This window comes from Patagioenas fasciata, chromosome 20 (genome assembly GCF_037038585.1).
Source record: "Patagioenas fasciata isolate bPatFas1 chromosome 20, bPatFas1.hap1, whole genome shotgun sequence".
NCBI classification, from domain to species: Eukaryota; Metazoa; Chordata; class Aves; order Columbiformes; family Columbidae; genus Patagioenas; species Patagioenas fasciata.
Window position 1 is genome coordinate 6,137,555 of NC_092539.1, and position 27,201 is coordinate 6,164,755.

General features: G+C 48.2%; 1 protein-coding gene across 6 annotated transcripts; it reads right to left on the reverse strand.

Moving 5' to 3' along the window:
- Positions 1-141: 141 nt before the first annotated feature.
- SLC25A25 (solute carrier family 25 member 25) lies at positions 142-26,733 on the reverse strand. 6 transcript variants are annotated; one of them, XM_065854035.2, is made up of 11 exons: positions 26,388-26,733; positions 7,114-7,240; positions 6,938-7,025; positions 6,453-6,488; positions 6,039-6,150; positions 5,192-5,350; positions 4,298-4,450; positions 4,088-4,195; positions 3,673-3,840; positions 3,113-3,263; positions 142-2,684 (listed from the first exon to the last, which is right to left on the reverse strand). In XM_065854035.2, the coding sequence occupies exons 1-11, from the start codon at positions 26,694-26,696 to the stop codon at positions 2,500-2,502; spliced, it is 1,596 nt and encodes a 531-aa protein (XP_065710107.1). In that variant the 5' UTR covers positions 26,697-26,733; the 3' UTR covers positions 142-2,499. The 6 variants fall into 6 exon arrangements, with proteins under 6 accessions (XP_065710107.1, XP_065710109.1, XP_065710111.1 ...); XM_065854037.2 differs by lacking the exon at positions 26,388-26,733 and adding an exon at positions 15,501-16,153; XM_065854039.2 differs by lacking the exon at positions 26,388-26,733 and adding an exon at positions 9,732-10,052.
- Between the last annotated feature and the right edge of the window lie 468 nt (positions 26,734-27,201).

Consider the following 27,201-nt stretch of genomic DNA (forward strand, 5'->3'; position numbering starts at 1 on the left):
TTAAGGAGAATTCTGTTCTCCCAGGTCCTCGTAGGGAGAACCCTTCCCAGTGCCAGCGTCCTCGGTGAGAACCATCCCAGGAAGAGTCTGGCCACCAGCAGCATCAATAAACCATATCGAGAAAAAGATGTGGACACGTGGTTTCTCTTTGACAGACCTTTATTAGCAGACTGTTCCCTACATGAAGAATCCAAGTTAGATTTGCATTATAACAATTTGTGGTTACAGCTACAAAGATGGTTGTCATTTTGCATTGATTTTTGCATTCTGATATTCGTATTCTCACTAGGCCACACTGGTAGGAAGGAGCCACTGCAGAATTTACAACAGGTCTCAAGAAGGGGGGGTGGAAAAAATCATATCGCTAATTCGGATCAGTGAGATTTCCACGTGGAGAAGTACTGACAGCACTGGGTGGTCAAGGCAGAGCCTCACCTGGAAGCCTCTCCATGAACCACCCAATTCTGTCAGAAAAAAGCAGCTGCTGAGAGCAGGCAAATCCTTTTCCAATTTCTTGCACACTTCACAGTGCCTGTGAAGAGCAACCGGCTCCACAGCAGCGGCTGCTGCTTCAGCCTCAAAGCACAACGGCAGCAGCTTGTGTCCAAGTGCAATTTTCCTTCCACCTCTCTGGAAACTTGTGTTGTCTTTAGTCCCTGAGATTTCTCCCCTCCCCCCTTACCTTACAAATTCCCCAAGACCTCCCTCAATTAGCCGCTGTGACACCCAACATACACACACCTTCTACTTCCCAACTTCAGCCGTCCACCCGAAACCCTTTCACCACGCACAGAGGCAATTCCAAAACCAGGCGAGCCTCACAGCGCACCCTCTCCCCTCCTCCCAAGGTCCTGCTTCCTCACCAGCTCCCTTCTCTCCTATGGCTTCTTGCTACAGAATTTCTCTGGGCTGAGGTTTTCCAGCAACAACCCCAGACGTGGGAAAGGCAGCTCAAGCCCCAAGGGGAAGGCAGGCAAGCGGCTCTAGCATCCCTCCCCACGGCTCAGCTGTGTGATGTGAGAGAACAAATAGAGAACTTTTGAGAACAGGAGAAATACAAGCACAGTAACAATATTTAAACAAGTCTATAAAAATAGTCTGACATAACTCTGTTCAAATAAATACAAAATAAATATGCTTTAAGCAGTAAAACAGTGGAATGCAACGCTGGTCCATTTTGCTCAAAATGAAAAGTTCGGTGAGGATCTCTCAGGCCTCAGAAGCCAGATCCTATCAACTAAAGTAGCCCATAACGCAGTCAGAGAAATTTTAAAGCCATCTCTTTCCCTTAGCCTTATGAAAAGCACCCTTGGAAAGAAAAGCAAGCACGTCTTCAGGATCGAAAGCTCACCTCTCCCAGTGACAACCAGCCCCTCTCCCTCACCCCCCTTCCCACAGCAGACGTACTCCTGGCTTGGGGACTCCATCCCGCAAATGCAAACCCGAACGTCAATCTACAAAGAGGTCTAAAGAGATAGATAGCAGCGTAGGCACGGGGCTTGGAAAAGGGCCACCAGCTGTCCTCGGCACCAGGCAGAATGGAATTCAGAGGTTCCATGCAATGCTGCACAGGGGCTCTCGTGTTGTGCTGGGAGCACAACTGCACAGGAGCTGTGAAATATTGTCTGTTGTTCACTAAAGCCATGCATCGAGGTGCCAGAGCGCTCCTGCCTTCCCCTTTCCAAGCCCCTGCTGAGCGTAAGACAAGCCAAACCCGGCATGCAAAGGATACAGGCATGCAGGCTCGCGGCTGCTGCTTCTGTTAGTAAGTGCATCTTGTTAGTGGATTTATGAGACACACTTAAACCTATAAAAAAAATAAATAATCCTAATTCTTCATCAGGCTGGCCTAAGTAACCTTCAGCCTGACTGGATAAACCACTGTCCACCAGCCCTCAAAACCAATATAGTTCAAAGTTACGCTTCATGTCAAGTCTTGGAAGCAGAACATGAATGTCTCCTACCCAAAGGAATATATGTAAACATCATGACAAGCCCAGTGTGGCAGCAGCTCCTACACAAGGTTTGTACAAATTTAAACAACAGGTAGGAAGTTGAACAACTGAATGGAAAAAGAAGCTCTCTGAATGGAAAAAGAAGCTCTTTCAGCAAGTCAGAAGGCGCTCATCTGCGGGCGAACAGCTCTGTACACGTAATACGCTGAAAGCAGACCTGTCACCCAAATCTTTGCTACTCTGCCATACTGCTGGGAACTGACCTCAGCAACTCGCACCTTAAGATTCTCCCAGGAGTTCACCTCCTGGTTGCCCAAAAGGCCCAACAGAAAGGACCACGTGATGGTTTACATGGACCGCTGAGTAGCAAGATGGCAAAGGACGCCAGATCCTCCCCTCCCCCTTACTGACTCACAAACTATCTGAGATTTCACAGCTTTGCTTAGTCAGCTTAGTGTCAACACATTCACAGAATGAGAGATGGTTATACGTCTTGGGATCGCACCCCAAGATTTCAGAGTTCAAAGTCCTCGGCATCTCGTGGTCACCGTGACTGCACGCCCAGAGTCATCTTCAGGTTTTCATAAACCACGTAGCTGATGCTCACGGCTGGAATCACCTTCATGAAGTTCGGCGCCAGACCTCGGTAAAGACCAAACGCTCCCTCTGTCTTCAGAATGTGTTTGAACAGTCCCCTCATCGTCACTTCAGGAGCACCTTCCACTGAAGCTGCAATAGAGGAAGCCACAATAAATAACACAACCTACATAGTGAAAACACTTCAGGGTAACACCTGTCTCACAGAGCAGCTCTGATTCACGTGCTTCCCGTGGTGTTCACAGAGCAAAGGTCCTTCACAGGGGACACGATCTAACTTCTCAATAAGCCACAGTTGTGCTGCATGTCGCAGCCATTTTCTCCAGACGCCCTCAGCCCAAAACTCCTGATCTGAGCAAAACAGAACCTGTGTCCTGGAGGCGTTTGGCCCCAGATGCAAAGGGTAGCACAAAGTCCACTGGCCGCTTCCAGCACGGCAAATGACCTGCTGCCCAGCTGCACGGGCCACTTGAGGCTGTTGTCATAATGTTTACACCAGAGGACCTTCACCCCGCTCAGAGACCGTGACAGGAGCTCCCACCGTCCCCAGCTCCTCTCACCTTGGGCCTGCATGCGTGTCCTCACGAGAGCCAGCGGGTAACTGGCGAGCTGTCCACAGGTACTGGAGATGGTGCCACAAGCCAGCAGGACAAAGACTCCGGGATCAGCGCTGTTGACAGCGTAGCGTTGCAACCAGGTATTTTTTAGTGTCTGGAAGGAACAAGGCAGATGTCAGCAGTGAAGAGGCAATCAAAATAGTATCACATTACATAAAATGACCTAAAGGCCCAGAAAGCTATGTACAATTTCAGCCAGAAGCACCAGGCCTCTCACATGTTTTGAGATACTGTAGTGCCTGGCGTAAAGCCCTTCGTCCATTTTCTGCTGCAATTTTCTCATTAAAAAAAGAAACAAAGGACCGTGCATGATGTTGACTAGAAACGGAAAATCACTACTGGATGATCTGTAAGGTCACTTTGGCTAAAAGTCTATCTGTGGCCCTTAAGGCTGATGGGGAAAGCTTCAAAAAGTTGTTTAAACTCCTGTAGTAACTGACACGTGTGGCAGTGACAAAGCTACACAAGCAGCACAGACCTACACAAGGTTAAAGGCTTCTTACCTCATAGACTGCCAGGTCAATACCAGCATACGGAATGATGCCCAGCATGTTGGGGATGTAGCCTTTGTAGAACGCGGCAATTCCTTCCTTCGAAAGGATGTTTTTGGCACAATCCAACATGCCTGAATATTGCCCTGTCTTCCTTAGAGCCATCCGTGTTTTCAGGACCTAGAAAACAAGAATAAACACCATGAACACCTCCAGAAGAATCAACACGAGAAAAACGCAGAGAAAACATCACTCTTATCAGTGTGATGGTCAGGACTACAGTAAGTGTCATGCAAGCTATACTACCTGATATAATCTCTGAGAACTTATTAATTAAGCTATCGCAGATCTCGTGTTCCACCCACATTTTCCCAACTCAGCACCTCGCCGTGACCCCTCCTGGCCCGGTGTCAGCCGCCCGCCTCACCTCCATCGGGTAGATGCTGCTCTGTGCAATGGCCCCAGCCAGAGAACCCGCTACCAGCCGCTCGTGGATCCTCAGCATTTCCTGGTCAGTACCAATGAACCGCTTGATCTGGAGAAGCCAAAACAGACATTGAGCTTCGCTGGCTTATCTCAGTCGCCTTCTTTTTTTCAGCTTGTCCTCCTGCAGCTGGATTTGTGCCTTTCTACCCACCTGCTCATAGGCCATGAACTTAATGGCAGATTCCGGTGCAATCTTCAACACATTGATGCCATTCCCTCGCCACAGTGACCTTGGTCCACCTTCTCGGATCATTTGAGTAAAACCGCCAATGATGCACATGTTGTTACTGCGGGAGGCATGAACCTGGGAGAGAGGGCGAGCCTGGATTAGTTCCAGTCCTGATTACGGCAGCGCTACGTTTTTCTGTAATCCAGGGACAAAAGGGCACTTTTCTGTTTACCCAGAGATTTGCCAAGGCTTTAATCCCTTGCAGATAACGTCTACAATAGGAAGGCAATTTCATTTTTTTTTCGCGCAGTCTAGTGTTAACTAATGAATCTAATCAATATGTTCCTCTGGAATGGGAGGAAAGGTTAAACAGGCAGCTCCCATACCCAGTGTAGGATCGGCTACCCAGGATAACCTCCTCAGATGGCTCCAGCAGGTATGGTCACAAAGCAGGCTAAAATCAAGTTTTTCTAACACTGATAATACTTATACAGAGAACGAGCTCTGCCAGCTGACCATCACAACCACTTCAACTCTCATGGCCTCGGGGTCTCTCATGGGAACACAAGACTTGAACCTGTATCACCAAAATCCAAGTTTTCCCATGCTCAAAGCTCTCTATTTACAGTTTTCATGTGTCTACCTCCCAAAAGATTCTCTGTATTTTTTCTAGTCAATGAAGAATAACTTTTTTAACATGACTTTGATCATTCAAATAATCCAAAATGCTTTCAAAATCAGCAATACAAGAGCAAGGAAATTAATCCTGGCCAGAGTACTGTACTGTGTTGATGAACATGATCACCTCCTAAGCATCCCAGAGCACAAAAGGAATCTGCCCGGGAATTCAGACAAACGGGAACTGCTCCACCATACCTGCATAAGCACCTTCAAGCGGTCCAAGGGAGCTGTACAGGTTCTGGACACGGCACCTGCACCTCCACCTGCAACCAGATGTCTCCACCACATCCCTGTCTGCCTCTCTTCCACTGTGAACTCATCAGGAACGGTCAAATTCTCTCCTACATCAAAGATCTGCAAAAGCATAAGGTGTCAAGAAATGTTTCATCAGCTGGCGATCTTGTCAAAGGTTTATTGTTCTTTATCAGTTCGAAGTGTTGAAGTACGGGATATGCTTATTGCAGGTCAGCATTTAACCGCTATAGCACATCACAGGGGAACCTTCACATTCAGAGATTTCTGCCCAAGAAGCTGGTGACTGCTGAACATTTCTCTCCATTAAAATACTGCGGATCATAGCAAGGAACAAAATGACCAACTGCGAGCAGCTGCATGGCAAAAAAGCTGGACCTCTCTGGAACCTTCCAAGTTGGCAGCCAGTTTAATCTTGTTACATGCTATTTACACGCACGGAAATATCTCCAGGAAGGAGGTCTGCCTGTCAAATCGGTTTCTAGTCTTAACAGGTTCTGAACCAGCAGGGACTGGCCACTGCTATGAGCTCTCAGAGGTGTAAGCCAAGCAAACACCCTCATCTTCTTGCAGAATGTGCAGTTGTTATCACCTGTGCCAGAGGCTTCGGAAGCCATGCCAGTGATAAAAGATAAAAGGACAGGAAACGATTGGGCTTCTAGGGCTACAAGGCAGCTATTGAACCATGAAGAGAAAGATGGGGACTGCAGATAGCAGCTCCTGGGGGTCAGGACTCTGACTGAGAAGCTGGAGAAAGATGAAGACCTGTTGCAGAGGAATCATTTCTTACCGTAGAGTGCTTCCAGTACAGGATGATTTCAGGAATGTTCTCCACAGGGTGCAGTAGGTGATAGTCTCGCCACTCATTCCAATCAATTGTCATCGTCCCATTTTTATCCATGCTAAAAGAGATTCATCATTAGATGAGTACAAACTCCCACTGGATGACAAATTCCTCCTCCCGTTCCTTTTGATTATGCAAGGCCTACACCAAAAAAAGCTTTGCAAAGCAACTACTAAAAGACTTCTAAAGAGACACAAGACAAAGCTAGAGAAACCATTCAAAGACTGCAGAGAGGTAGAAGTGGGCTCCCTTTTTCCCCCCAACTCTCTCTCCCCTTTAACTAAAACACACGAGTTCTTGCACCCCCTCCTACCAAACTCTGGCCAACATCACTGACACTGAAGGGAAAATAATACTTACTAGGTGACAGGACCCCAGAAGTGTCCCGTCCTTATTCTGACACACAGGCAAACAGACAGAGGGAAGGTAGCAGAGGAAAGAAAGAGGAAAAAACAGCACAAATAAGTGGTTGTTAACATGTTAGTGCCACACGCATAAAGCACTCAGCATTTCTCAAGGGCAACGGCACAGTCCCTCTCCAAAGCAGCAAGCTCAGGGAAGCAGGACAATCAGACAGGGATGCAAACAAGCTCAGGAACAAGCAATTCCCCACAACAGGTCAGCAAGGTGAGAGATTCTGACAGTAACTCTCCATAATGTATCACAACATAAATGTCAGTGCATGGGGAAAAAAAAAAAAGGCAAAATGAAGAGAAACAGGCAAAAAGAGAGGAGCTGAAATGTCTGTAAAGTGTGTACAGAGTAGAAAGGAGATGGGTTCCATGTCCCTACACTTCCTTCTAAGGCTCTCAACAGTAAAATGGAAGAATCAGCTGAATCCTCACCTCTTCAGTATTTTCTCAGCCTGCTCTTCAGAGATCTTGACTCCCAGGTCCCGAAGAGACTGTACAATCTCCTGGGCATCAATACGGCCTGCAAAGACAAGCCAGTGAGCTCAAGCATACGTACTGCAAGCTGATGCATGCAGCTGTCTATTCATGAGCATGAGAAAGGTGTTTACCATCATTCTTCTTATCCAGACTCTTGAAGACCAGTCTCAGCTTCTTTTCATGATCTTGGAGATAGTGAACAAATTCCTCAAAATCCAGCTGTCCATCCAGGTCCTTATCTCCAGCCTTCACAATTTTCTGTTCAGAAAACAAAAGAAAACTATGAGTTCTTTTGTTCATTCAGACAGATCTGTCCCTTCTACCATATTTAAACATCATTTCCTACGTGAGTTTTCCTCCAGAAAGCAGCTGACAGAATTACGATAACTCCTCAAAGAAATTTGAGCAAAGCATCAGTGTGCAGTCACCTGATTCCAGGCAACTGTCTCCTGAAGTTACTTACGCAGATGAAATGCCTCATGCTTCTATCAGGGATATTCTGCTAGTATCGTGTGTCTAATCTCAGTCCTGTATCTCGATTAACACCTTACACAGTCCTTGTTGAGGTTCTTGAACCTCATAAGGCAACAGATTTTCATAAAAAGTGAATTACAAAACTTCAGGTAATAAAAAAAACCTGAACAGGAGAGGAATTTCATGCTTACTATGATCCTTAGAGAAGTGAACTCCCTCTGGCAATAACTAACTCCAACCAGAAAAAGCCTGTCCAACTCTAATGGACACAGCCAAAGATAAAAACCCCTATGAACTGGTTTAGGCACCCTGGAGCTATGTGCTTTAATTACCCAAGTTTCCATGAGATGCATATAGAACAAGAAAAGGTTCTTAGTAGGACAAAGCTAAAAATCAAGATCAGACTCTGTGCCAGACATCTAGGACAAGGTAAATGACTAATTAACTCACTCCAGCATGAGGCAAGAGCAGATGGACTGTCCTATCTAAGGGCACATGGCTACTTGTTGACAGGAGAGGTGATCTCCAGCCTGCAAGAATGTGGCTCAGGGAGTTCCCATTCCCCTTCTCACCCAGTCACTTGCCTTTGACAGCCTACAAGTCTTTTTCAACATAAGTGAGCACCTCTAAATGAGGTGTGAATCAGTCTACTGTGTTTTGTGTTGTGATTCTTGTAACATTTATGTGAACAGCAGGCAGGTTGTTAAGGAAGCTCGGAGCTGAGATCAAACACCAGGCTAACCTTCCTCATCAATATTTTGTTCAGTATTTAGGTTTCAAAGGTAACAGGCAAACCCAAGGTTATTGTGAGATTTCCTCAGCCTATGAGCACCAGTGCCCTTCATAAGCCTCAGGTCTTTGTTTCAAAGCCATTCTAAGTTACTTCAATACTAAATACTTCACTATTAGAATTTTCTCTCTCACCTCTCCAAGCCCTGTCACTTTAGCTCTAATGCCATAAGGATTATTCCTAATCATTTTATGAGCCTTAAATAAGAAAGTGCTACCCCAGATTCCCTGACCTTTGAGGTGCGCCCAGTATTCTCAACCTCCAATTTATCATATGACTGTTGTAAAGTTCAGATATGACCCCACACTCAACTTGTAGGCTATAGATAGACCAACACCCCCCCGCCTGTCAGCAGATTGGCCTTAAACAGCTGAATCAGGGCTTCCCTGGGCCGGCAACCCCTGGCCAGATGACAGGCACCAGGAATTCAGAGGCAACTGCTCCTGTTCTCACCCCTAACAAGCGCAGAGATTGCACGGAGCGATCAGAGACAGCAGGTTATGGAAGCCGCCTCGCTCTGCCAGCCTTCTGCCTCCACCACCACGCAGCAAAATCACTGCGAGCCTGTCGACCGCCCACAACGCACGTGGGGAGAGTGAGAAAGCCAAGCTGCCGGCAGCTTCTCCAGAGATACGAACAAATATCTGCCTGCAGGTCTCTGCCTTCAACAGTAAGTGTGAAATCCACAGACAGAACTGCTTATTAACGGCTACGCTGGCTGCGGGTGTTCCTATGGTCACCTGTATAACTCGCTGTCCTGCAACACGTTTAGTGACCTACACATCGTAAAGCCTGCTACATCCCTCGTTCACGTGTCTGCACAAAGGTATAAAAAGCCCTTCCAGCTTTCCTGTTTAATAATCGGCTGTCTGGGTTCTTCACAGCCTGGTCATGAAACCGCCCCAGCCGCAGTGAGCCGAAAGCAAGGTCTGTGAGCGGGTCGGACGCAGCGCTCCACTGATTCAGTGCATCTCCCGGCTGCAGCGAAGGGAAACGCTCTTGCACAAGCTCCACGGCCGCTGAGCCGCTCCCCGGCTCATGGCACATCCCTGGCACATTCACCGGCGCCAGAGCAGCATGAGGTGGGGCTGGTGGTACCTTACACACCTCCCGCTGGGAGCGGGGCAGGCGGAAAGGTACAAGGAGGAGGAAAAGGAAGAGGATGTGAAACGCTGGATTTGAGCAGGCCAATTAAAGCAGAGCAATTTATAGTTGGGAAAACCCCTTTTTCTATTTAACTTGAATCAAATCAACAATCTTAGAGGCATCGAGATCTTGTCCAATTCAAACCAGAAGAACCAAAAAGAAAAAATTCCACTCCACACTGCTTCAGCAATCCCTGCCAAGGGGCAAGAGAAACATGTCCATGCTGTACCCAGCTACGACAACAGAACCGTCATGAACTTCTCCCCTTCCAACCAGCCCCTCAGGGTGCCAAGACCCCCCCAAACACCTCACTCCCTTCATGCCCCGTCGGTGCCGTACCTGCTTCCACTGGCGGTAAGTGGAAAACTCCTGGGAAGGAATGAAGAGGCTGAGTCGGAAGATAGATTTGAGTTCGGTCGGCAGCCCCTTCGACTCAAAGTATTCAAACTCGGTCTGCGACTCCCCGAGCACCGGCACATACAGGCAGAGGCAGAGCATCTTTCTGAGCCTGCCCTGCTCAGAGCGGGAAGCGAAGTGAGACTGAATGATTCCCGTCAGCTAATTTCAGTGCGTAGTGGAAAGGAAATGCCAGCAAGTCTCATGACACATGCCGATGAGCGCAGCCGGCAGGGGTGGGATTGGCTGTGCAAGCCCTGCCCTTCTGCTAAAAAGGGAAGCGGTGGCTGAACAGTCCCTCCCATGCTGGGGAGGAGGCTGAGCCGCCTCCCATTGCTCAACACCAGCGCTCTCGCACCTTACATCACGCTCATCACAATTTAACTCTTACCGGATGCCTCTGTTAACCTCAAGAGGCTTTGGCCAACATCCAAGACGCTCACTTGCTGATCCTTACATCCAACCGGTCCTTTCTGGTCCTGCGCTCGCCCCTCCAGGGATTAACACAGGCAGGGCAGGAAGGACCACTCTTGCTCGTACCCTCTCCCACTGTACAACACAGGAGGATTTTCCCTGTCTTCCTCTTCCCGAAATTATTCCTCTAGAACAGAGTAAGAGCAGGATGCCTGCCACTTACGGCTTTCATACTTGTTTGGGATATGCAGCTTTAGCAAAAGCCTCGAAATTCCACTTTTATAAGGTTGAGTTGATTGGCTTTGGTTGCAAGTTCTCCCGAAAACACTTGTGCCAGCCAGAGCAGGCAGCCCGTGCATACCAAGAGCTCTGCATCACCCAGAGTTACCAATATAGGCAGCAACAAAGCCTGTAGAGAATATCTGCCATTGTGCTGGATACCCAGAAAACCACCAAAATCGAGGGCAGGCTTCAAGACAGACCCAGCTGCTTCAAAGCCTCCTAGCTAAGCATCCACACAGCAATTACAACCACTTACTACTCCTTCCTCCTCTCCCAACTACAATTAAACATCGCAGTCGGATATGTGCTATAACGAGAAGTGGCCAGGGCAGAACACCATTTTCCAGTTTCTACCATTTACAATTTAACCGCTTTGTAAGCGAGTTCCTGAGCTTTCATCAAGAGCAAGCCAGGCTGAAGAGGGAGTGTGGCACATGCATCATTTAATGCAGAAATAATTACAGGCTTCTGAGTATTTAGTGGAGTTTGATGTATGGGATGACACCAAGATCTACGAGAGTGCCACAGAACTGCAGCAGGTAACAATACTGCTTGGTACAGAATTACTGACTGCTAACACGAATTTTAAAATAAAGTTATGGTCTTGATGTTTGTCAAAGAGAAGCTATCGCATAAGGATGATGCACAAGCCCACAGCCAATAACCAAAACACTGTAATCCTGTCTGCACTTGAAGTAACACAGCGTGTTTACTCAACTGGTTTAAGCCAGCCCAGCTAACAGCTTTCCCCACCGCTGCGGACACAACAACATTTTCTTGTGTTTGCTCTGTTTAAACAGACTGCCCAGCCAGTGCAAAGTCCAATAAGCGCTCCTCTACTCACATCCTAATGCACAAGGGGCCTTTACATCCTTCCTGTGGTATTTTGTTCTTTAAAGAAAAGCCAAGGTCTGCAATAAGCTGTTTGCGGAGCTGCACGTCATTCACACAACTTGGGAATATTTAATCTGAGGCTTTATTTTGGGAGTTTTTAAAAATGAAAAAAAATAAAAAGCTTAATAGATCATGACTCACAACAACTCGGTACCCTTGAGAATCGTGACCTACAGCGGCTCTCTAGCCCTCCCGTCACCTCACCTACCATGGCACTGCTGCCACGTTACCTAACCAGGCTTAACCTACTCCCCGCTGACGTCTCTCCGCACGAAAACTGGATCTTCTCATGGGCTCCAGATCCTCTTAAAGATCAGCTGCAGCAGCTCACCACATGCACACCAACAGCACGGCCCAGCCTTCCCACTGAGCCCGTTCTCATGGCAAACAGCACCCCAATGCGACCCACCACCACCCAAAAGCAAATGCCCTCAGCAGCCTGGCCACTGTGAGCAGCTCCCCCAGCTCCAGGCAGCAAGGGAACAAATTTAATTCAGATTTGCCCCACCGAGCCCTTAAGATCCCCCATAGTCCTTCCCACGAGTTGCCAAGCATCACTATTCTAGCCGCTTGGCAGCTCCGTTGCTATGCCAACATGATGCAGATTTTCCTAATAAACTCTGTAGAGTTGGCAGCTAAAGACAAAAGGCAAAATCTGCACATTTTAGGAAAAAAGCCCTACTACCTACGTCAGAGGAAAGGAGAAAGGTAATGAGGTTAAGAAAGCTGATTTTAAGCAGGGTGTTAATTACAGGACAGCAAGCTAAGAAGGAGAGACAGATTATGAATGAAGTTTATACCAGCAATTCTGGTTATAATGACAAAGAGAACTTAAAGGGGCATTAACAAGTATTTAGATTTCACCTAAAAGAACCCTGGGTAATCCTGGAAGTACTCAAAAGCCAGACAGCTCTCCAGAGCTGCTGGAACACAACCAGTACAGGGTCACCAGCCAAGGCTGGGCACACACAACTGGTCCCAAGCAGGGGGCTGTACCCCCCCATGGCTTCAGACAGAGCTATGGACACCCCAGCCCTCATTAGCACTGGTTACTGCTGATCACACCGAGGACATGGCACAGACCTCCAATTCCAGTCAGTCCTTTCAAGTCATTCCTCCCTGGTGGTTCTTCCATCCACCAATTCTGCTGACAAAGCCAGAGCTGGACCTACACGTTTTGGGTTGACGTGAAGCCAGCCCAGCTAACACCCTCCTCTGCTGAAGGAAGCACCAGATGGGCCCATCTTCCTTTCACAGAAGGTTTTCTTTTCTTGCCATCAAGGAATCTGCAAACTCACTGTCCGTTTTATTCATAGGATTTGGTTCTTATTCAAACACTGCACGAGTTACCAGTTTCAACACCCCGCCATTCCAACGCTAACCTTTCCAAGTCATTTGTACTCTTCTAAGAATCTGTTCCATCACTGGTTTACTACATTCCAGAAGGTACCTCCCAAAGGATGGGAGGATGCAGCCATACAAGGAGCAGGAAAGTATGCTGTTTAATTTTGAATTTATTCTGCTAAAAAAAAGTCTCTAAAAATATCAAGTGCCAGTGAGCATCACATAACTAACATCTTCCTCCACAGGCAAAACAGCTTTCTGGGCAAGTACACCAGGGACTGGAGAAAGAACCCCTATTCCTCAAAGTTTTCACTGGGTCCTGCTGACTTGGTATTTTTTAATTTCTAGAAATGAGCTTATAATTAATTGTACAGTACAGAAGGTCCTCACAAAGCACAGAGTGTAAAGTGTACGAAGGAGGGGAGTTAATCATTTAAGAGACCCCAGCAGAGGAAAGCTGCAGCCAGCCAAGGCTGTGCAAGGGGAAGGACAGAGACCGGAGACATCACTGCATGATATTTGTCACAAAGGTAACCAGGAAAGGTGACCTTTCCCACTGACGACACACAGATCCAAAGTTACAAGTCCAGATGGTGACATCAGGGGCAGATCATGCCTCTTTCCTGTGTAAACACACCCAGGGCCAACACATCACCTTTGCAAGCAGTATTTTCTCCCATATTTGCAGAAACAGCTTCTGGTTGAAATCATTACCTTCAAGTCAGGGTTGGAGCAGAAACACACCAACTGCAATGTGAAGATCGAAGAGCCAGGTCTAGGAATTAACTCATGTGCAATTTATTGATGCATGCAAATTCCTTATAGTAACCTAAATACTGTGCATGATATTTTGTGTGTTTTCAACGGATACGTAGTTACAGGCTTTTTTACAACACAAAGCGCCATACCAGTCAAGAGACTTCTCCCAAGGTCACAGACATTGAGTGGCAGAGAACAAAAGCCGTGTGTCCCCCCACATTTTCTTTAAACACCAAACAACACTAGTTGCTCGCAGGGGTTTATAATCTATCCCTAAGGCTGTAGGAGACTTTTTGCAACACTTCTCCTTCAGACAGGTAATTAGAACACAGATATCTGATCAAGCACAAACAAGTCATTGCAGCTTAACAAGTTGCTGTCCACCAGCCAAGCCACGACGGCTGGATGCAGTATTAGCCGGCCTGGACTGCAAGGTAAAACATATCTGCATAATCCTCAACTGAGGAGCTTTACACTGCGTTTTACTTTACAACCAGGGCAGGCTAAAATTACACAGTCACAACCTCCTAGCAGATGGGCAGTTACATCCTAAGCTGCAGTAACTCAATTTTACCACACCTTTATCCTCTAGGTATTTCTCCATTAGCCAATTTTAGGGTTCCCATGTAGCAAAACTTCCCAGGGTCACACAGGAAAGAGGAGATTGGTATCAGCTCTCAGAGAAAGCTTCATTTGCAGGTGTGAACAGATGGACTCACCCTGACTGAGGCACCATTGTTCCCTGGAAGACACCAGAGATTTTCAGTCCTACACTTTTCAAGGTTTTCATCACAACCTCCTTCAGTTCTGAGCCTCTGCCCTTCTTCAACCTCTGTGCACAGAAGTCCTCCTCTTCTCAAAATGCACACACTCCTCTCTTTGAAGAGGATCATTAGCTAACTGCTAATGATATGGATGAAGGCAAAAGTCCCTGCAGATTTTCCAGTCTGGTTCAAGCAGGGAGTGGCTTCTGCTCCCCAGGATGCAAAATGCCACTTTGCCCATTTCCATTCAAAACGGCAGCAGCAAAGATATTCGTCCCCTTTACAACTTGAACCTGCCCGTTCTCCATTTTAGCGAGAAAGCTGACAGCAACAACCATGCCTGATTCCCCATACCCTGCAAGCCAGGCAGCCCTGCCCCTGCTGCAGCCCTTCAGTATCAGCCCAAACTCTCACCACTCACAGGGGTTGTGCCCAACTCCTTCTCCCCTAATCCCATGTCACACCCTTGGTTTTAACTGCACCATCCTCAGGAGAGACAGACAGCGTTCCCTCCCCGTCAGAAATGAACTGACTGCAGTCAGCCAGCACTGTGCTAGAAGCCCGGGCGCTAAACTAAGCGGCTTTTGTTCGCCTCCCCCCCAGACAAAGCTTCACCATTTATTCTCCGCCAATTGTGCGCACCCACCACCTCCCCGCTCTCCCACCCCCGGGGAAGTTCCCACCCTCAAGCAGGTTTTAGTCTCTCCCTTGTGCCACCCGCTCCCCAGGGACAGGCTTTCCTCTCCTCCGGGCTGTGCCATTCAACTAATACAGCCAGTTACTCATTTGCTCAAAAAAGGCTAGCATTTCCAGAGCCTTGCCGAATTACCAGAGACTGACTCCAGAATGTTTTAGGATCTATTTGACCCTTTGCCGGTCTCAAATGCAAGAGTAGGACTCACGATGAATCTGCATTATCATTCCCTGCCCCCTCAGTCACACTTCTTACAAGTTGCCCAGGAACCTTAGAGACCCCCGTATTCCCCTTTGCCCCTACACAGCGTTTTTTCCCCCCTTAGAACATCATGTCTGAAAGGTTAGATCACCTCTTCACAGTCACCCCCTGGGTCCTTTCAGCAAGAACACGCATTGGACCCTGCTCCCTCCTCCTGTTCCTCTCCCCCCTCCCCAAATACACACACAGACACCCCCATCTACTCACACACTCCACCTGCAACACCCCTGACTCCCACAGACCCCACGCTCCGCTGCCATGTGCGCCAACCCCTCCTCAGGCCCCTGGATATCCCGTTACCTTTGGAAAATGCTCTGCGGGTCCAACCACCAGTAGGATAGTTGGTCTCCTTTCAGTGGGATCAGTCCCTCTGTCCTGTGGCTTCCCCAACATCTTTGGCCCTTTCTCCCCGGGGCCTGGAAGTGGGCTGGTGTTTCTGGGCTCGTCCTCTTTTTCATCTGCAGGACCTTGGCATATGGCCCTGGGAAGGAAGCTAGACAGAAAATGCCAGAGGGTCTGCAGCATCGCTGCTCCAGCGAGCGTCCCAGGCAGGGAAACCCTGCGCGCTCGGAGCTGCCCGCTGCCAAGGATGATGTGACTGCACTACCAAGCACCCCCAAAAACGGGAATCGGCACGGCAGGCAGCAGGAGGTTCAACCCAGCAACTCCACAGGCTCGGATTCTTTACAGACCGCTCCTGCGGATGCTTCCTGCCTTTTGAAATCGCTGCTACTGCAGTCGTGCCTGGCCTGACAAGCAGCTCATTGTACCAGAGCCTCAGAAATCTGATGGCAATAGACAAAAGCACAAGCCCCCTGGCACAGCGAAGCCAAGACGCTGAGCTTTGGAGACTGCTTGGACAGAAAAGCTGAGACGCCACGCTTAAGAGGAAAGCTAAAAATGAACCCTCTCCGAGAGAAGCTTCTCAGAGCTGCCAATTAACCCGCGCGTCCCGGCTCATCCTCCCAGCACATCGCAGGAGCAGCCGAGGCTGCACACCCAGCCTGCATCCCCACTGCAGCAGCGCCCAGCCAATCCTCGCTCCCAGCGCCGCGGTGCTCCGGGGCCGGCAGCGCGCGCAGCCGGCGGGAGCGCGCGGGACACGGCACACGAGCGCGCTGCCGGCTCCGCGGGCAGGTACGGGCAGGGAAGGCGGCAATCCAGAGAGCAGAACCACGGCAATTCAGCAGCGTGGGATGGTCTGGGGAGCGTACAGACCCGCTTCTGAGGCTCCGCGGCTTCAGCCACAGCTCTTTGTTTGAGCGGCAGATGGTTCTCCGGCTTTTCCCAGCCACGGCTGAATTAACCTCTCACTGCACCCTCTCTCCCTGGTCTATTATAGTCTCATCCGTCATTACAAACAGCTCTTTGGTGCTGCATTGTGCTTCTGTCGTTTGGCTTTCAGCACAACACAGCAACACACTCGCACAGCATTTATGGCTGTTCGGCTAGGCAAGACCTAATACGCTGCAGTTACACTATTGCCGGTGAGTCCTTGTGCTGAAGGAGCCTTTAACCGTACACTCAAGCGCAGAATTAGCCAAGCTGCAGGTTGAGCCACAGCAGGACTACACATTTTTATCAACACAAAAACACAAAACATGATATTCCTTGAATTTTTACAAGAAATGCCATGTTTCCCTCTGCTGCCACAGCAGCAATTACTCGTAGCCCTGGCTCTAAAGCTGGGGCTGTCGGTGTCCTGGCAAGGGCACCCCCAGAAAAGCCACCCCACCTTGGTGAACGGAGCAGCCCACACCTGGCCAGCACATCAGCAGCCTGGAGACAAAAAGGGCTCATTTTCCACTTTAAAGTATCAACAACTTACTTTGTGGTCCTAGATTCTTGCCTTTTGCATCTACAGACAGAGGGCACTGCCTGCCTCACTTTCCAAAGGATTATGACTTTTCTGTAAGAGAACAGTTTGGTTTTTTTAACACAAAGAATAAGTAAGTACAGATCACAGCTTCCATCACCAAGGCTCCCTACCCGCAGTAGCACAGCAAGGTGCACAGCGAGCAGAGGACCTAAGTCTTCTGCTTTTTAATTCTTCAGAGCAACAGACCATAGGAAACTTTTGTTTTACAGATATTAGATAGAATAACACAATCCAAAACCTGCAAGAACTGCAAGCTTTCAGTAGCCAATTTGCAAATAAACTTTAGAGGAAGAACACAAAACATCACACTTTCGGGAACTGTTAACGTTGAATTCCTCTAACCAACCTGAGTAATGGAAAAAGTGAGAGACAAGCACATAGAAGACATCACATTAAAGAATTCTTTCGCAAATACTCTTCAGACTTACTTAAGAGGAAAAAAATGCTGTTTAATCATAAGGTCTACATATAGTATGCAACAAAGTTTTTTACCTTAAAAGTCGATACACGAAAAAACATAACAAAACAGAGAAATCTATAAAACTCAGGGGCCGTGATACTAGGGTGGGGGCATGGGGAAAGCCCTGGCCCTCTATGCAGAATGGCACAGTCCAGTTCTCATTGGGATGGAGTAGAAGCTCAGGTAGAAGAGAGTGAGGAGTATTTGTCATGTCTCGATTACCTTGAGCTGTTGCCAGTCATCACAACTACAAGCACAAAAGTTAAACTACTTTCTCAAACAGAGTGATTCAGATCCTTTAAGCTGACATCTGAAAGGTTCTAATGCTCTCAAGCCAGCGAAGGAACAAAGCAGATTTTCTGCACTGCGCACAGTTCTTCCAAAACAGCTTCTCTTAGCCCCGGGCTGTGGTTTCACAAGAAGCAGCGCACTGATCCAGAGCTCACTGCCGCTAAGAGGTCGACCCACACATCAGCTCCATCCTTACCATGCTCCTCCAACAGCCTTGTTAACCCAGCCAAAAATTACAGAGCTTTCTGCCGGGCTAACCAGCTGAGGGTATTCATGGACAAGGTCCAAAAACGCCCGAGTGCCTGTGGAAAGGGCAGCAGAGCTGTCTGTGGCGTGGGCAGACGGGCCCTGCTGCCCACAGAGCTACAGGTCACGATACAGACAGCAAAGCACCTGAGTGGCGCTTGGGATTTGTCCCCAGTGGTCACTTAATGCTGTCCTGCCACTCGCAAGGACCCATTAAATCAGCTGATGTTACTTGACACTATTTCTTAGTTTCTCAGCGTAGTCTTAGCTTTAGTGGTGTACACGCAGCAGGGACCCCATCTTCCTTTGTTCAGGCAGAGATTGTGTAGTAAAATAATAATTTGTGCAAGAAATTACATGCCTGGGGTGCAATTAAAGCAGAAACTCAGCAATGCTTCCTTGGCCTTTGTCCACACTGAAGGAAACCTCAGAGGAATTCTGCTGCCACACAAATCCACAGAGCTCCTTGAGAACAGACAGACTTTTCTAATCATATTTAGGGGAATAAAAAAAAGCATTTCTTTTACCAAGTGGGGAATTTTATTAGGTCAGAATAATAAACCTAGTAATGGCAAGATGATTATAGCTAGAGGCAAGACAACTGCTCTCCTACAGGGAATTTCTGGGGAAGTGTTACCCTACCAACACCATCACAAAGCCAATCATTCACACATAAGAAAAGATGCAATAAACGCTGTGAGTCTGGCCTGAACAGTGACACAAAGGAACAGGCGAGGAACAAAAATTTACTTTTCTAGAAATCATGAACAAACACCTAGGCTGGACGGTAAGAGCTTTCTCAACCTTGGCTTCATTAGCTGACAGTCAGTGCTCCAGTTCCAGCTGTTTCCATGAAACAAGCCCAGGCTTTTCCAGGCAGAAGAGCCCCAGGACTGACCTGACACTGGCTCTCGGCCACCACTCCAGTCACTGGGGACAGAGGGCGCCTGTGGCAGCTGGCCCCAGCGTCTGACACCACCAAAATGGGTAGTCATTAGATAGCCGGAGGAGAAGCCGACAATAAAGTCGTGTAATCTATCCAAACAGAGACAAAGGAGAAAGGAAAGAGCAAGAGAGTGACGTGTTTTGCTTAATTGAAACAATATTTTCCTCAGTACTGCAAGCTGTCAGAGGGAGGTTCTGTTCTAAGCCACAAATCCAAGGCATCTCATGTCCTCTTCAGGCCACATCTTGGTACCTGCTTAGTTTGAAATCCCAGTTTTTGAACAGGCACTTGCCCTTTCCAGTCTGGTAGTACCGGGCAGAAATTCAGACTCAGACCATTTGCTTTCAGATGCCTTTTTGGAGACTTTTGAGTAAATGCACAGCGTTTTCCAGGAAGAATCTGAGCCTCGTCACCAGACAACTAGCTAACACATAAAAAATGCAGGAAGGAGGGTGAAAAGAAAGGGGGGCAGAGGGAAGGGAGCTGTGCTCGGAGCAATGACCCTTCTCCTCCTCCTCCTCCAGAGCTGCCACTGCGGTCGATGTCTCTAGTCCCTTAGGTGACCCCACGAGAATTGGCTGTGACTCACCCGTCCCCTTTGGGAGCTCTCCTGGATGCACCCAGGAGGAGCAGTGCCCACGTGTGTGCGCCCAGACAGGGCACCGCTGCTCCTTCAACCACCCCTTATTCTTTCAAATGTAATTTCTGAAAGAGGAAAACATTAATACTTGCTACTTTTCAAAAAGCCAAAGTTAACCCTGCACGGTGCTTCTTGCACCACGTCGTAAAATCTAAACATCTTGGCCACTGATGTTTGAACATTCAACTACATTAGTATATTAAGGTGACAAAGTGAACACTACAAAGAAACCCAGATGACCTCGCTATAGGAACCCTGGCACAAGCAATTAGCTATTCTAGTTGATATATTAAGGCAACCAGGGGCCAGCGCCAAATACAGATAGAGAGCGAGCTGGCTCAGAACGGGGGAAACATGCGGCCATGGTCCAGAACAGCGAGTTCCACCGAGGTCATACGGTATCACATGAAGAACTGGGGATTCACCAAGGGAAAGGGCATCCTTAGCACCTGAACATTAGAAAGTCAGCTTCTCGCTGCACTAGAAAGTGAACCAGGAAAATAGCTGGTGAGAAACTATGGCCTTGGGCAGCCCGGCCCAGGCTCGCGCTCACACAGCCCCTGCTCTCCTTCAGCTAAACGATGTGGATCCACATACCAAACAGCTTTGTCTTTCTGAGGAACTCATGACCGAAAAATTTCAACAATTTCTCTTAGAGCGGAATTCTGCACCGTAAGCCACTTGAACTGCCAGAAACATCCCTGTGGCTCGCTGCACCTAACTTGGAAAAAACTAAGACATCTCTGTTGCGTTTCTACATTGACATTAGTTATCTCAGCTCCACTTCTCCACCCGAGACAAAGTCTGGGGCATCACTGAAGTGAGCTCATGTCCCACATTCAAAGGGACAATTATAGCGATAGGACATGAACAAGAACAAAGGCTCATTTACCATTTGCTACAAGTAGGTCTGAAAGAAAAAAAAACACCTCCCACTTCTCCTCCTCCCAACACCATTTCAGGTTACAATATATGCAACAGAGAGCACAGAACTGCAGTGTCACCATCTTGTAGGGCTCTCAAACGGGAAACCACGTCTTTTTTATGGGCTTGATGTCATCTTGTTAACAGGTCAACCATTTAAGGATTCTGCTCTCTAGTCAGCTAGACCCATGGCTGGTTTTGCTTCTTTATAAAGAAATAAAAAGAAACAAGAAGTATACTGAAGTCCTGTTGGTTTTTTATCTGCCCTTATCTCAGTAATTTCATTTTTTCCCCTCCTTGAGCTGACTAAAAATCCAATGCCTCAGATGAGAACGAGACATTTTCCACTACTTTCTGAGGCATCCAGCCCTTGTCGCTAAATAAAACCCCACAGAACGTGTTGAAAGACCAAAATCCTGCTGCATATTCTACACAGGCACAATCAGATGCTTTGGATGAGTTCTGTTGTTTCGACTCAGGCATCCCACAGAATTCACTTCATGAGAGAGTTCAGAATACACACCATCCATCAGGAAACACGAGGCCGCGACGCCACGCCAGCGACACGCAGGACGCATTTCTACAAGAGAGACTCACACAGAACGTCAACATCTAAAACTGATACGCTCAAGTCGACGTTGCGTCTCTATCTCCCAAGGTCAGTCGCTACCTTCGCTCATTATCGCTCTGCAAATAGGACAAAGGTTTCAGCTAAACAGACCTGAGAAGCACCAGGCTTGCTTCTCCAATTTGCTGCAAGGTAGGACAAAAAAATGATCCTGGAAGAACATTCCAAGATTGTATCTCTGAAAAATTATATACCCAGTCTTGTACATACACAAACATACAGCAACACTTGCCTAATCCACCATTGTTTGTTTATATGCAAGGTCAACTTACGCAAGAGTGAGTTTCTCATATATATTTGCACCTAAAAACTTGCTTCCAGTCCATCCCTTTGAACACGGTGTGAACATGCACGGCCAGTTTAACACATTAATCACACGGAGGTGTGGCTGGTGACCCAAGACCAAGTTCAAGTAAAGACTTTCACCATTCCAGTGCGAGAGCCGCTGGGCTCCAGCATCCATCCCCGCAGGACCTCTGGGACCAGCCGGGGTGACAATCGCCAGCGTGCCAGCCCGTCTGCCCTGACATTCTTTGTCACAGCCCAGCAAAGCTCTCGCTTCAGGAGGCCGCTGGCCAAGTCTATTAATAACCGACACGGCGCTGAGAAGTTTGCTTGTGCCAAAGCCAATCCTTGTATTTCTTCTCAAAGTCTTTGTGGCAGCTGTCAAGAACTCGTTTGATTGATTACAAAGAGTTCATTTGAGGTTTTAGCATGCCTAAGAGAAGGGAACAGAACCCAGAATTCACACCAACTCATCCATTTACCACAGACTCCGAGGCTTTATCTACAACTACATCACTGACCTACAGTTCTGCTCTTGCATCAGGTTTCCCGAGTGCATGAGAACAGGTCTTCAGCAAACCACACAGCTCATCATCTACAGAGCTCAAGAACAGGCCTCCATCCCTACAGACCCAGCAAATATGACCTTTTTTGCTTGCTGTTCTAATGCACATTTTACATAAACATGTGGAGTTACTTAACAAGTTACTGAAAGCAGTTTCACGTTGTGTTGAACCATTCAGAGTATCCACATTTGTCCTTTGGGATTAGTCAGGAGATGGGTGGTTGGGAAGCTGTTGGCAAATACCTTTCAACAGAAGGAAGCACATCAACTGGAATTTCCAACTGTAACACTGCTTCATTTGTTTGATACGACCTGTGTTGCTCAACTCTTTGTGATGAATTACAAAGGCCTGGCTAAAAGCTCCACAATTGCCCCAGCAGGATTCAAGACACACAAACCATACTGTATCCAAATGCATACAGGTTGGGAGACAGAATTCAGTCTAGATTACAGAACAATATTGGATTTTGCTCTTTTTATCATAAACAGACTTCTGCAGTGCAATAAACACTCAGGTCCTCCTTTGCCAGATGATTGTGAATGGAAAACAGGTGAAAGCATCACACAGAAAAGATTCCCTGCTTCCTCTGCCCCTTAACGGTTGCTGAGAATTTCAGTACATTATACACAGTATAATACAGAGTACCCAAAAGTCTCAGCTAATAAAATAGTTACAGAAATAAAGAGTCTGAAAGGAAGAATTAAAGGATGTTGTGACAGAAGATTGATCGGAAATAAGATTAAACTGTCTTACAATTGCAACTGCCACAATAGAAAGAGTTTCTCAGTCCCTCCATGGAGCCATTTGTGAAAGAGCTAATTGATGAGCTATCCCCAAACAGCACGGACACAGCGTTCTCTGACAGCTGGAAGAGTCCAGAGAGGCACCTAAGAAGCGAGGGCATTCGGAGGAGAGGCCTGAAGCAAACAGAACGCTGCAGCGTCCCACTGCAGCAGAGCAGTCACGCTGCTTCAGTGCATGTGAAAAGTGAACAACAGAACTGGTGTGGGAGTTTGGAGAGCCCGAATGTGGAGACCAAAGAGACCTAAAGAAAGAGGTGACGGAAGCAAAAGTGGAGATTCCAGCTGATTCAGTGTCACATGGGGAAGCTGATAGCAAGGCAGCAATAGGCGATCACATATATGAATGTGGAAGAAGAAAACATCCCCATGCCAAGGAGGAGACCGTCCCTACAGCCAAGGCACCTGGACAGTTGTAACTGAAAACAGACAAGGGTTATGTTTGCTCTGTTTCTTACAGCCGAGAGAATTAGTCCAGAAGAGGCAGCTGCAAACAAAGTTCACCCATTCAGTCTGTCTCTAGGCAGTTGGGGTGAATTCCACCAGTTCAAACTGTCTGGAACTTCAGCAGCAGAGGTGAGGTTCTAGAACAGCCTCCAGCCCTGCAGTTAATCAGGATCAGTAGGAAAAGTTATATTAACAAATACACGAATACCACCACTATACACCCTTTCAACAATCCAGCATCTCCAGATACAAAGTAGAAAACAAAGTTCTGGTTCAACTACCCATATGTCCATTGAGTGCAGATTTCCAGTTCCATAAGTCTATATAAATATTTTCATGAGGCAAGTCAGAAAGTAGGAGCGACATGAGATTGACTGTTCCAGAGGTAGATGTAATTTAACAGTAGAAGACCATCCTTTTACACAGGAGGATATGAAAGCCTTTAAAAAAAATCCTTCATATGGGTATCTATCATTTTAGCACTCAAGCAAAGTGCAGTTTGTGAACTGCTTCGTGCTGAGCAGCACAAACAAGTGATTCTTTAAAAGCCTCCCTGATCTGGCACACTGTACTGGTCAAATGGCTTAAAGATAACAGCATGGGTTAAAAAAATATGCATTGTTTACACAAGCAAATTCCACCTCAAAAGACATCTGAGTACAACCCCTTCTTTCCCCCAGCACAGAAGGCCACCTCAAAAACCAAAGGCAGCAATTTTCCAAGAATGCTACAAAGGGTTTTATCTCAGTGAGAACTCTCAAGCCTTGAAGCAGTCAAAATATTGCTCTTTTTTGTTTCAAGTTGCAGTCCAAAACTATTCTTGTTACCACAAGGACTTTTAGCCTATTGACGCAAAGAGACTGGCAACTCGCAGCTCAGATTGCCGATAACCTCTAATATTTTTTCCGTCTGTCTCCCAAACATTAGGAGGTAACACCCATATCAAATGTACCACTGCAGGGAAGGAAAAATATAATGCACCATAGCCACGAAGTAATTTACTAATCACAATCCATGTGATTTATGCCTAAATCAGTCTCCACACACCACGTCCGATATATCAAAAAGGTTTTGATCTTGACACTTAAGCATTTTCCTTGAGTTTGACTTCACGTTAGTTATCTCAAGCGTCAAGGAGCCATTATTAGCAAAGGATAGGGCAAAAAAAAGAATGCCTTATTAATAGAACAGCCTGGGAAACAGGAAGTTTATTTGATTTTCCTAAAAATGACACAACACGGAAGTTTTCTAGCCAGCTCTCCGAGGACTGTTCCCACGTGTTTAAGCGGAACATCAGAGTTTTGAATTCTACATCCTCGTTCTTAACGGACACTTTTAGGAGATGCTCTGCAATAGCAACAATGCTTCGTAAACTCTGTTCATCCAACCAGCCACTTCCTGTGCAGGGGAAGAGAAGGAACAATTGTGACAGACAAGGGCTTCAGCAGACAGACAGGACTGTTAAGCAGCATCCATATAGCGCTTCCCTCCAACAGAACAGTTCATGTCCCAGCAGAACAGCAAAGAAACTATACGCTGAGAAGTAAAAATGCATTTTGTTTCACAGTGGATCCTCTTAGCCTGGAGAGCATCAGGCTGGACTGAATAACATGCCCAGGAAAACAAGGCAATGCAAACCAAGGCAGGCGTGCAGGCGAAGCACAAAACGTTCTGGTGGCTGAGACTTTTGCCAGAGGTAAAGGATCCGGCACCCACGGGTGGCAGCAGGTCAGCATTTCATGGGGCACGCACAAGTGATTTATGTGGTATAATCACATTTCATTACCCAAAAGCACACTACAGAAAATTACCACAGCGCTAACATTATTTTTAGAAAGAGCACAACCAAACCCCTCACAAGATCCTCACACTGCCAAAGAATTCTCATATTTTACAGCAGCAAGCAAGATGCCAACTAAAAATAAACGCTAGAAGTTAAGGTGCTCGGGGTTAAAAAGTTAGAAAGGAATTAGCAACTCTGGAAAGGATGGACACAGGCAATCAAAGAACCCAAACAAACGGGGGCACCACTCCCAGAAAAGGGAGAGAGGCAAAACTGTCACTTGGCTTGGATGTCTTTTCAGTGACTCAGAATTTATCCTTCAACTCCTCTTTCTTCCTTCCTTCCTGCGGGACTGAGGAACTCAGAGATGGCACATCCTGACTGCGCCCATGTGTTTATCTGCTCTCCTCCCGAGATACTCTGCCTGTTTTATGGTCCTGCGTATAAAACACAAGAGACTAGGCAGGGTCAAACTGTGCACTGAGGACAAGGCCATTACTCTGATTTATACCGATGTAAATTACGCTAATTACAGTTAAATAGAGCAACATCACGTTGAACTTTGGAGCCTCGCATTGTCACACAAAGAGCTGCGTGATCATGAAGGGGCTCAGCACCCAAGACTGAAGCAGAAAGTCACTGCGCTGCACATTTTGTGGACTCCATGTGCAAACTCTGCAAACACAGCAGCCTTCCTACATTTTAAGATATTTCAAACCCCTTAAAATAGACAAGTTGATTTGTCATGGATCAGCCACCGTGGCCCAGAAACTTGAGCAGCAACACAGTGCCAAGCAGACTAATGTGAGGAAACGCAATGATGCGATTAAAACCACACAACAACCTGACCGCCCCTTTCCCCTCCAATGAATTTTATAAATGTAAGTAAGCAGGCAAGCTTCCCAGGCCCCAGAAAGCAGATTTTCTTTTACGGTTCTTCCTGTCTGAGCGACAAGTTTTCAATTTTAATTTCTCAGCAAGCAAGTTTGATTCCTCGGGGTTTAGTGTTCCCATCAGCAGGGTGTACCCAGAAATGCCCAAACACGCGGAGCAGCGCTGTGTCCCGCCTGCTCTCACCCGGGGTCTCCCTGGCTAAACAGGAGAGCAGGAAAGTACCCGTGTGCAAGCGCTGGGGAGCAACAGCGGGCACCCGCTGCCACCGAGGCGGGTCCCCTCCCCTCCCTTCCCCTTCCCTCCCCGGGCCCGGGCAGCTGACGGCTCTGCAGCCCCACGTCCCCCAGCCCCCCGGCCCATCACCCCTGCCCAGCCGCCCGGGCCGCCCCCGCTCTCACCAGCAGGTCCAGCTCGGTGCGGTGCAGCCCGAGGCGGCCCAGGCCCACGGCCAGATCGTGGATGCAGAGCGCGCCGTCGCGGTTCACGTCGAGCTTCTGGAAGAGGGCGCGGAGGCGCCGGTCCTGTTCGGAAGCCTCGCAGAGAGCCCGCCCGCAGGGACCAGCGCTCCCGCCGCCGCCGCCGCTGCCGCTGCCGCTGCTGCTCTCCGTCCCCGTGCCGGGCGCCGCGCCGGCGGCCCGCAGGGAGCCGCAGGGGCAGAGGACGCCGCTCACCACCGGGGAGGCCAGCGACCGCCGCGCCCCCGGCATCGTCCCGCCCGCTCCTCACACACGCCGGCAAATGGCGACGCTTCCGCCGCGAGGCACCGACACGGGGCGCTTCCGCCTTCGCGCCACACGCCGCGGCCGCCACGTGACGCGCCGCGCTGGCCAATGGCAGCGGCCCGCGAGCCGGCGTCTGGGAACACGCCCCCGCCCACACCCCCGGCCTCCACGCGCTCCCACGGGGTGAGTGGGCGATGACGTCAGAGGGACGCCTTCCCCTGCACCAATCGAAAGGAAACACCGCCCGCGGCGGGAGGGGGCGGTACAAACGCATGGACCAAATTCTCATTGGTTAAGCCTCCGGGGGGAGGTGGGAATAAAGCTACAACATCTCCAATCAGATCGGGAACCGGGTGTCAGTTTGAGCTTGACGGATGTGGCATGTACCCGGTAGCTTCCAAAGCAGGGGGCGCTCTGTGTTGATGGACGGGACAAGCACCAAATGGAATTAGAGCGGGGAAACTCGTGGGCGGGCCCAGCCCCTCACGTA

Excerpts from the sequence above, each read along its gene's own strand:
- SLC25A25 (XM_065854035.2), bottom strand. The coding sequence starts at position 26,696 with ATGCCGGGGGCGCGGCGGTCGCTGGCCTCCCCGGTGGTGAGCGGCGTC. Across the intron at positions 4,196-4,297 it reads AGTTCATGGCCTATGAGCAG|ATCAAGCGGTTCATTGGTAC; the intron begins GTGGGTAGAAAG and ends TGGCTTCTCCAG. Across the intron at positions 3,841-4,087 it reads GCAGCATCTACCCGATGGAG|GTCCTGAAAACACGGATGGC; the intron begins GTGAGGCGGGCG and ends CTTGTTTTCTAG.